The sequence below is a fragment of the Rosa chinensis genome, chromosome 2 (assembly GCF_002994745.2).
Source record: "Rosa chinensis cultivar Old Blush chromosome 2, RchiOBHm-V2, whole genome shotgun sequence".
In the NCBI taxonomy this organism is placed as follows: domain Eukaryota; kingdom Viridiplantae; phylum Streptophyta; class Magnoliopsida; order Rosales; family Rosaceae; genus Rosa; species Rosa chinensis.
The window spans coordinates 85,964,441-85,975,965 of record NC_037089.1 but is presented as its reverse complement, the minus strand read 5'-3'; the positions used below and the strand labels follow the sequence as shown (position 1 = coordinate 85,975,965).

General features: G+C 37.6%; 1 protein-coding gene across 1 annotated transcript; it reads left to right on the top strand.

The window, feature by feature from the left end:
- Positions 1-3,665: 3,665 nt before the first annotated feature.
- LOC112183411 (AT-rich interactive domain-containing protein 3-like) lies at positions 3,666-5,765 on the top strand. The gene is made up of 9 exons (XM_024321784.2): positions 3,666-3,736; positions 3,818-3,895; positions 4,173-4,282; positions 4,405-4,456; positions 4,537-4,612; positions 4,742-4,808; positions 4,891-4,941; positions 5,034-5,094; positions 5,514-5,765. Exons 3-8 carry the CDS (start codon positions 4,241-4,243, stop codon positions 5,049-5,051), a joined length of 306 nt encoding a protein of 101 aa, XP_024177552.1. The 5' UTR covers positions 3,666-3,736; positions 3,818-3,895; positions 4,173-4,240; the 3' UTR covers positions 5,052-5,094; positions 5,514-5,765.
- Positions 5,766-11,525: the final 5,760 nt, after the last annotated feature.

Sequence of the window (11,525 nt, the reverse complement as noted above, 5' to 3'; positions counted from 1 at the left end):
ATTAGTGGTAGAAATTTCAGCAATTTTCTCCTTCTTTTGGACCTCGATCTATCCGGTCAACTCAATACCCTAAATAGAATATAAAACAAATATGCTCTTAACCGGTCCTTGGCAATTCAATTTTTTCGATCTTTCAGCTCCCACACTCTCATGGGTAGGGGGTCTACTTATGGATGTCAAAATTCCGCAACGTTTGTCCGCGCATGGTGCCGCTCCCCTTAGGGAAGTTTGCTTGTGCAAAGCGTTGACCGCTCCGTTACGTGGCTTATTCACGGCGGATCGGCCTAATTTCTTTACACAATACCTATCACTATTGTATAAACATATAAGAATTTTCCGATTGATCGATTTTCATTTCAAAATTTTTGGATCGCACATAATTCTTATATGTATTGTAATGTATAACTAGTTTATTAGGCTTGTTACCCTCCATGAGCAAAATAGGGGATGAAATGGAATTTTTTAAAATAAACCGCTGGATGTTGTTTGCATATGAATATATGTTAGTGGTAGAAATTTCAACAATTTCCGCATTCAGTTGGACCTCGATCTACCCGGTCAACTCAATACCCTAAATAGAACATAAAACAAACATGCTCTTAACCGGTCCTTGGCAATTCACTTTTTTTTGATCTTTCAGCTCCCACACTCTCATGGGTAAGGGGGTCTACTTACGGATGTCAAAATTCCGCAACTTTTATCCGCGCTTGGTGCCGCTCCCCTTAGGGAAGTTTGCTTGTGCAAAGTGTTGACCGCTCCGTTAGGTGGCTTATTCAAGGCGGATCGGCCTAATTTTTTTACACAATACCTATCAATGTTATATAAACATATGAGAATTTTCAGATTGGTCAATTTCCATTTCAGAATTTTTGGATCACATATAATCCTTATATGTCTTGTAATGTATAACTAGTTTATTAGGCTTGTTACCCTCCATGAGCAAAATGGGAGACGAAATGGAATTTTTTAAAATGAACCGCTGGATGTTGTTTGTATATGAATATATGTTTGTGGTAGAAATTTCAACAATTTCCGCATTCGGTTGGACCTCGATCTACCCGGTCAACTCAATACCCTAAATAGAACATAAATTAAATATGCTCTTAACCGGTCCTTGGCAATTCACTTTTTTTGATCTTTCAGCTCCCACACTCTCATGGGTAGGGGGTCTACTTACGGATGTCAAAATTCCGCAACGTTTGTCCGCGCATGGTGCCGCTCCCCTTAGGGAAGTTTGCTTGTGCAAAGCGTTGACCGCTCCGTTACGTGGCTTATTCACGGCGGATCGGCCTAATTTCTTTACACAATACCTATCACTATTGTATAAACATATAAGAATTTTCCTATCACTTTTTTCCGCGCATGGTGCCGCCCCCCTTGGTTACGTGGCTTATTCAAAGCGTTGACCGCTCCGTTAGGTGACTTATTCACGGCGAATCGGCCTAATTTTTTTACACAATACCTATCAATGTTATATAAACATATGAGAATTTTCAGATTGGTCAATTTCCATTTCAGAATTTTTGGATCACATATAATCCTTATATGTCTTGTAATGTATAACTAGTTTATTAGGCTTGTTATCCTCCATGAGCAAAATGGGGGACGAAATGTAATTTTTTAAAATGAACCGCTGGATGTTGTTTGCATATGAATATATGTTAGTGGTAGAAATTTCAACAATTTCCGCATTCGGTTGGACCTCGATCTACCCGGTCAACTCAATACCCTAAATAGAACATAAAACAAATATGCTCTTAACCGGTCCTTGGCAATTCACTTTTTTTGATCTTTCAGCTCCCACACTCTCATGGGTAGGGGGTCTACTTATGGATGTCAAAATTCCGCAACGTTTGTCCGCGCATGGTGCCGCTCCCCTTATGGAAGTTTGCTTGTGCAAAGCGTTGACCGCTACGTTGGGCGCCTTATGCATGGCAGATCGGCCTAATTTTTTTACACAATACCTATAAATGTTATATAAACATATGAGAATTTTCAGATTGGTCAATTTCTATTTCAGAATTTTTGGATCACATATAATCCTTATATGCCTATTAATATATACCATTAAGCCATATTTTGTAGGGCTGGCTTGAAATGCCGAACCTGCCGGAACCAACCGTGTGCTCTTTACTAGGGTGTGTTATTAACTATTTTTTAACTATTACCGAATAGGATAGATTTTAACTATTTTTTATTATTTTAATTAGTAGGTGTGTTATTAACCGTTGATGTATATCAACAATCAGTTTCAGCCATTGGATCTGAGTCGAAAGTGGGAAAACCCTAAGGGGGTCCGTTAGGGATCTCATTCCCGAAAGCAGCCTCTCGACCCTCTCTCTCTCCCTCTCTCGCGACATCATTCTGGCATTCTCTCAGCCTCTCTTTCTCTCAGAACCCAGCCCCAATTTGTTGATTCCACCCCTAATTCCAGTCCCAAAAACACAATCTAAGCAAGATGCAAACCTCACTAACATAAATTTCAACCAGTATCGTTTGATTTTTGAAATCCCCAAATTTTTCTATCCGATTAGGTCATTTGCGACTTCTGCCTGCAGCGCCTCTCTCTCTCGAGTCTCATCCCTCTCTTGTACGCCGTTCCTCAGTTCCTCTCAGAACTACCCCAGCCCCAATCCAATCCCAAAAACAACAATCGATCAGAACCTCACTAACATTGATGCGAACCCCAGCCCCAATCCAATCCCAGATATTGTTTGATTTTGAAATCCCCAAATCGTTCGACCAACCCAGATATCGTTCGATCAGTTGCTTGGTTCACGTGGTTGCTCGGAGGCTTATACGGTGTTCAAGTGGTGTTTTCAAGCACAAATAATTAGGTAAAATCATTTTCTTTTTAGTTTTGTTCTCTTGTTACTCCTTTTGCCCTAATCTGTATGAAAAAAATGGATTCTGTTGTTGATTATGTTAATTTCATGGTTGAAATTGATCGTGGTTATCTAACATATATGTTAATATGTGTTTTGGTAGGAAAGTCCTTTGAAGCTTGAAGGTATTGACCATGGATTTGAGTTAAGGGTTTATCAGTTTATCCTGAGGCAGACAGGTGATCGAGGTCTTTGATTAGGTAACTAAACGTCTAAACTTGTGTGTGCTTGGTTGAGTTTTGATTCTTTGAACTTGAAGTATTTGCTTCTGACTGTGTATGGGTGTTTATGATTATGACTTTACCAGTTCTTGTGTATAATTATGTTGTATGGATGCTAAAATTCTTTGAACATGATTGGAAAGTATAAACTATTTTATAGTTAAGTATAAACTATACACTGAACATGATTGAAAAGTATGAAGCCATCAGTGTAAAGGCAGCCAATAATCCGGTCATTAGGTGAGTAAATATGTCTCTCCCAATTACAATTGAGGATTGTTTCTGATTTTTTTTTTAAATTCCTTTCAGATTTGAGGAAGAACCACTAGAGCGAAGAAGAAGATAGCCAAACCTACACAAACCGCTTCTTTCCGTCCTCTCTCAGGTACTCCGGCCTCTCTCTCTCTCTCTCTCTCTGTGTTTGTGTTTACCTGATCTACTTTTTCAATCAAAAGCTTCGACTTGGTGGTTTTGAGGGATTTCGGGGTTTTATCTCATCGCCAATTCCCTATCTGTGTTTCAGTTTTTGGTTTAATTTTGTGGTATTTGTTTGGGTTTTAGGGGTAGATTCTCATGCTGCACAGGACTTGTACTATTGTCTCTTGGACTTTTCGGATTTTCTACGAGAAGGTTATGCTCTATTTATTATGTTTTGGTTACTGTATGCCTTGCTGTATGGATCTTGAGTCCCAATTACCATTTTTTTTTCAGGCATTACTTGAGTTTGAAAAGCATAGATGGCATGGCAGTGAGCTTGCTCTTCCTGAACCTTCTAGAGTTGAGATTCGGGTAATAAAAGTTAGCTAATTTTTTATGATGCTAATATTGTTTTCAGTGCTTCAAGAAGATTGATGGTTTTTTCTCTACAGTTATAAAACGTGTGCTCTTTTTTCTGCCTCTGCCCCTTCTAGGGTGTATATGTTTGTTATTTACTAGGGTGTATAAGATGATTAAAGCAATGCTCAGTGTTAAATCAGTAGTACTTAGTTATTGGAACTGTACCTGATTGTCTCTGGTTTATTTTTATTTGTTTTTGATTAAATGATCATTTGGATTTATAATGCAGGCTGATGGTAGTCAAACTTGTGGATCAGGCAGGACACTAAGGGATGCTGCAGCAGTGCAGCTCGTGCCATGCAGGGTTGGCACTCTCAATGCCTTTTTGGAAATGGCGAGGTTGGTGATGCAAATACCAAGGCCTGGAGAATTTTGATGATATATATATATATATATAAATTTATATTCTGTTTTCCTTTTTCCTTTCCTGGTAATCATTTTTTCTTTTGCTTGTATGTTAGGAGAAGCATTTGAGTACTATGCCAAAAAGCGACAAGCAGCTCAAGAGCTCTGGTATCATGAGTGTAATACTTTGACCACATTTTGCTGCAGTATTGGTCTTCTCTTTTTTGAAAATTGGTTTCTCTACGCAGGTTTGTTAAAGCGGAAAAAGCTATCTCCTGGGGATTGTGCTGCCCAGATTACTGACATGAAAGCGACAAAGCCACGGTTACTACGTTTCCTCAGGCGTCATTGGTTTTGTTCATATATAATAACAACAAAATAGTAATAGTTATAATAACTAATAAGTACCTTTTCTCTTGTTAGAGCTCAATGTTTATTTTTCTTTGTTTATAGGTTAGATATGACTGTATTCGATATTGGACAGCCAGCAGATTGGGTGAAAATTAACGTGAAACGATTTGTAAGTTTCTATCATCTTTCTCTTGGGACTTGAAGATATTGGTTTGATTATTTCTCATGAATAAGTTCAAATTTGACTACAGAGCGACTGCTTTGAGGTATGTGCCCTGGTTCCTGGACTTCTGCGTGAGGAGGTTAGCTAGTAAACTAGTTTATTAACAGTATCTCTCTCTTTTTCAACTATTATCTTTGTTTTTGTTGTTAAAGTTGGGATGTTTTTCCCCAGATCGAATTACGCATATGATAATTTTACTACCTTATAACAGAGGACGTCTAAAACAACAAAGGTAGGAATGTAGTTTATCAACCTTGGATATTTTTTTGTCAAAGATGTGACCCGCTTCCGCTTGTTATATTCCTAATGTAGCGGAAGCAAGCAAGAGAACCAATGCCTGGTAAAAACCAAGGGTCGTAGAGAGCCCTCTCTGTAAGGACCTTGAATCTAAAGCGAAAGTTAAGAAAACAGAAGATAGATTGAGAGTTTCTCTCTAATATTCTGATTCAAATATGATATTCTAGATTCGTTCTCCAGGCTACAAAGGGATTTTTTAGGCCCCTAGCAGATAACTTCGTAAAATGAATGCATATGAATCCCTTAAAATGCATTAATTGCAGATGTAAGTTTATATGTTATTCTAGAGATGCATGTTTATGATATGTCATCAGTTCCGTATCTGTCTTTGTTAACAATGATCATTTGTTTCAGTGGCAGCGACGATCCGAATTGTTCTACACCCAAAAGGATGTTGATGTTGTGAGGTCAGAGTGGGCTAAGTTTGTGATGAAGTATCATATTGCATTGCTGTGATGGTTGTTCAAGGCAGGGCTCTTATTTTGGTATTTTGATCACCTGCCTCCTGCTAGCTGGTTTTAGTTTTTGCTTTAGTTATAGGCATGGTTAATGCGCAGTTGAAGGCATTTTTGTTTTGGTATTTTGATGAGCCTCCTGCTAGCTAGTTTTAGTTTTAGGCATGGTTAATGCGCAGTTGAAGGCATTTTTGTTTTGGTATTTTCATGAGCCTCCTGCTAGCTAGTTTTAGTTTTTGCTTTAGTTATAGGCATGGTTAATGCAATGTGGACGTGTTTATGTTTTCCGGCTATATGCAGTTATAGCCACTTAGGCAATGTTAATTCTTATGTAAATGTCTGGATGAATATTGCTGATGAATGAAATGGCTTTTGGAATCAAGGATGTGTTCAATTGTACAGAATGTATGTCTTCTCTTATATCTCAGACAATTCAAAACCAACAGCAAACCATTGTCTAACAAATGAACATGATGAAAAAAGAAAGAAAAATCTGTTGTCTGAATCATCTATCTACAATAGTTATTAGACATATTCAGTTGTCTAACAAGATATAACACAAAAAATAATAATATGTTCTATTGTCTGATGAAAACGAAGACCACAGAGAATTGAAAAGCTACAATTGTATGAATTGATCAACTAGTACAGCATCTTGGGAGGCCATATGGTTGAAAAGAGACTTTAAGGATCCATGAAGCAAGAAAGCTGTAGTTCAACAAAATCTCAGACAACAGTTTATTTTAGGATACAATAGTATGAAGCAATGATACACAATGGCTTTAATAGTTTTGCTCTTGTCTTGTTCAAAGTCAGTCAATAGTATTCAATTACTTTGCAGATGTACAAGCTTCCTTCAGACAACAGTTTTTTACAAATCAATGTTCTCTAAATTTTGATTACACGTCCATATTCTTCTAGGGTCTGTCAATTGAAATTACTTTGCACAACAGTTAAGTTGCCAATTGCTGTTGTTCTTCGTGGTATTCAGACAACAGACAATATAGTAGTCGCTATTGTAGTAAACTTTATCAGACGACAGTTTTTTGGTATTATTGCTGTTGTTCTTTGTGGTATTCAGACAACAGACAATATAGTAGTTGCTGTTGTAGTAAACTTTATCAGACGACAGTTTTTTGGTATTGTCTGATTATGTATCAGACGGCATTGAGATAGACAACAGCAAACTCTATAATCAGACGACAGTGAAAAACTGTCGTCTGATTGAAAAATTGGTGTAGTGGTTCTGGTCTAGATCAGAGGCTCTTTGCCTCTGTTTTCCCTTTCGTTTGTTTTTCTTTCAGGTTTATTTATTTTTTCTGTTGGTTTCTCTCTACCCAACCCATCTTTTTCCAGATCTGCATTTTTTTTTTGGTTACAAGATCTGCTTTTCCTTTATACCTCAGATCGATCATTCCTTGTGCTCCGCTATCTCCGGCGGTTTTATTTTCATGCCCTCTACCATAGATTGTAAATATGCTCCTTGGAAGGGATTGCTCATCATTCCAATGGCTATCTTTTTGTGGACTTCACGAATCCGATTATATATATAACCTCTTTTTGGATTATATATATAATTATATATCACACACACACAACACGTAAAAGATGTGCATCTGGTTTCATTATTAATTAATATTGAAAAATATTATGGTAGCAATCTTCTAATAAAAAAAAAGATTAATTTTGACTAGGTACTTTGAGCATGATGACGGAGAGAGGCTCGATCGAGATTAGAGAAGAGGAAGAGGGTGTTATAGCAACAAACCGAAATGTGAAAGGGAAGGGGAATCTGGAAGAGAAAGTGCTCTCCAATATTGAAGCCATGTTCAGAAATCCATCACCGACTCACACTTGTATTTTCAGAATTCCTGACCGTATAAAGAAGGTTAATGAAATGGAGTTCGTTCCAAGATTAGTTTCAATAGGACCACTCCACCATTGCAAGAAGAGCCTTCAAGCCATGGAAGCAATTAAGTATTGGTACTTGCACAACCTCATTCAAAAAGCCAGTTGCGGGATGTTAGCATTAAAGCCACCCTCAAGTGCAAGAGGTACAAGTTATAGAATAGGGGATTAAGTAAGGATGTCGAACCCACGAGAATTGGTAAATCCTTTCCTAGCTAGGGAAAACCTAAGGAAAAACTAGAAGAATATGCAAATGTACAATCACAAACAAAGGCTCACAAGTGAACCAAAGTTCATGGTGAGTATGTGCAAGATGGTGTGTAGAGATTTGATTTTGATTTTGAGATTGGTTTCTATTCAAATTGAAACAATGAAAGCAAGTAATATAAACTAACCTAAACAAAACAAGTTGTTATCAAATGGATGGGAGTTAGGGCATCGGGTTTCACCTTTTGCCTCCCTTGCAAGCATTAAAGCAATTGAATATGAATGATGCAAAGCTAATTATCCAACTACCCTCTTAGCATCCGGATAGGACTACTAAGGCTTAAACCTCTTTCATTTTATTAACTCTAACCGGATAAGTCTAGAGCTAACTACCTAGAGACAAAGTCAATTACCGGATAGGTCTCAATCATTTGCCCCTAAATGCATAAAGCTTAGAGTTTAGGTAACCAAGCAAGCAAAACCAATCCTATCTCTAGGTGATTTTAGCTCACTACCCTCACATGCACACATGATGTGCTTTCATGCTCCCTTTTTGCCTAGAGGTAATCAATCTCTAGGAAAAACTTCATGTCATGGCAAACACATAACTCAAATTGATTAGGTCTAAGTAATGCATTCAACTATTGACTTAGCATGTAAGAATGACTACATGAATTTGCATCAATTTATAAACAAAAGCATCAATCCAAGCAAGTTTGGCTAGGGCTTTCAACCCTAGCCCCAACTAGTTCACTACTCACACATAGCTAGATACACAAGCTTCAACATTCTATTAAACATCAAATCATAAAGAGATAGAGAGTAAAGGGTGACTATTGATGATGCCGGAAGAGGTGGTGGAGATGGGTCTCCAAGAACATGATGTGGTGGTAGTCACCTCCTTCTCCTTGCTCTAAGCTCTTGATATTGGTAAGAATAGTGAAATTTGGGATCTCTAAGATGAGTTGTGGTGTTGAATTGTGGAGGAAATGAAGGTTGTAGTGGTGGAAATGGAGGTTTTAGAAGTGGATATGGTGGTTTTTGTGGTGGAAATGGTGGTGTCTTCTCTAGAGAGAAAAATGGATTTTGGAGAGGATGAAGATGATTGAATGGAGTCAAGAATTCTGAATAATTGTTCTTTGGTCTCTTTTTGATCAGCTAGGTGTGTCATCTTTGGTTCCCTAGTGTGCAAGAGATGCTCTTACACCATTGTCCCCCAAATGGTCCCAAATTGGCAAGGTGATAAAAGGACAAGGTGTAGGGAGATATTTGAATTCCAAGTGATGGGATATTCTCACCACCATGGTCCTCCTTTGCTGGAGAAAAGACCCTCCATGAGTGGCAGCTCGCCGGAAAAATCGCCGGAAAAGTCGATTTGCAATTTTCTTCCAATCTCCGTGTCTTCTTCCCCTAGCTTCACATCTCCACATTTAAAGCCTCAAATAGTCATTTTATTCTCAATGCAAGGTTTCCTACAAAGAAAAGGAAATGGATAAAAAAAAGGTAAAATAGCATGGAAGACAAATCAATTTTCATAATTATGAGGCACAATTGCGTAAGTAATTTGTGACTCAACAAATACCCCCAAACTTGAATATTGCTTGTCCTCAAGCAAAAGCATTAACCCCAATCCGAAACATAACAAAACTAACACAACCTAATCCTTCCAACATTATCCTCAAAGAACACAATTTGCTCAAGGCTAGAAAATCAAGTCATGTCTCAAAAGTTTATGAAGCTATGGGACAAATGCTAGATTAGAATGTATGTCATGCCATGATTGTCACTTTGATGCACCAAAACCAAGCTTGCACAACAAAACCGTGCTAACCATAAACTCACTAGATTTTCACTCTAATTTTCACACAAGTGTTTAAAGGTTAGTTACACTATCACTCAAACAATCTCATGCAAATGCCGCCATATGCTTGCTTTTCAATCTCATCTCCACGGGTCATGCACAAACCATCTTGGATCAAAAAGGACTTTTATTAGGTTGTAATGAGGCTTAGGGCGAGGGGTTAGAGAAATGAAGTGGATATGAAATCACAAATTCCAAGCAACTTAGCAAGCAACTCCCTTATTGAGATTTTACGAACTTAAGACCTTAAGATGCTTCATATGATTCACTCTCTTAACCATTTCTCCAAACTTTAAACTAAAAACTATTTATTGAACTAGAGAAACTTTCTTTTTGGATTTTCTTTCTTTCTTTCTTTCCTTTTTTTTTTTTTGTTTTGTTTTGTTTTTTTTTTTTTTGAATTTCTTTCTTGACTTTCTTGAAATGTAAAGACAAATTACAAATGCACAACAAACATAATACTCCCCCACACTTATTTCTTTTCAAGTACCCCCAAACTTTGTTTTTTGAAGCATCTTGACATATACAATCTCACATTGCTCACTAAGAAAACTTAGAAAGGGTAAGGCTAGTGTTTAAGCTAGAAGGTAAGACATTTGTGGTGCAAAGAAATGAAAGGCTAACAAAAGGCTATTGGCAATCTAAGGATAATCATCTTTTTAGGACAAGAGCTTATTTGGCCATGGTGGAATTCCTATTGTCTCAATTATTTCCGCGATGTATTCATGCTTGACAAAAGTTTTGAGAGATATAAAGCAAGTTCTAGAGATACAATTCACAAAAGATTGAACACACATGAAGAATAAAGTGCTAAGAGCTATTGGATGCACTTTTATTAGGCTCAAAACTCACATTTGTGGTGCAAATAGTTCTCACAAATCTCATCATGCCAACCATATCTCAATGCATCAACTTGACAATCAAAGGTACCAATGAAGTTAAACATAAGTCCCATAACCTTTATTTGAAAAATTGAGTTCACAAGACATAGACATGCTTTCTATCCCTTTACAAATCAAGTTCAAGTTTCATCATAGGAGTTGGAAGGAACTAAATACAAACAAAACATACAAAAACTAGAAACAACTAAAAGCTAAAAACAATTTTTTTTTTTTTTTAACAATTTGAATTTATTGAATTTAAACTAGACCTTCCCCCCCACACTTGAACTTAACATTGTCCTCAATGTTAAAAAGTATTTTCTTGAAAGCTTTGCAATGAAAGAGTCAAGCATGGTAAGAAAGAGCATGCAAACTATCACAAAAACAAAGAAGTGACCGGAATTTAAACACAATGAAGTACATAAAGCAAGAAAAAGGTTTAGGAATGCTCCCCCTTGTAGACCATGAAGTTCATTCAATTCACCAACATGCAAGGCTTTAAGCCCTTGCCTTCCAAGCTAAACTTTAATGGTGTCATTTCTTCAAGAATGGTTCCAAGGGTTTTCCTCCTCCTTCACTTGCATTATGAGCTTGGCTACCTCCAAGTAGGGCTTTGCTTTAAGGACTTCTAGCCGGTCCGTTGATTCTTCATTCATTCAAGGGGGCTTCTTGAGACTACCATCTCCCTTGTTTACCTTCTTTGAACTTCCAAGGCATGCTCCCATGTCAACAAGTGCTCCCTTGAGCAATCCTCCAATTTGTTTCTTCTTCTTGATGGGGGTGAGGAGTGACTCAAAGCCTTGTGAACATGGTAAGACCGGAAGAGGTGCCCAAACTTCTTTCTTATTTTTCTCATCTCCTCTTACTCTTGCCTCTCCATAGTAACCCAAAAAGTAGCATTCATTCATGTCATCCATAATTTGAAGGGGAGGAAAGATTTGGAACTTGATTTTGTCTCCAAGTACCTTCATGCTCATGGTGCCTTTCTTCACATTAATCTTGACACCGGCAGTGGCCATGAAAGCTCTTCCAAAGATGATAGGAAGCTCATTGT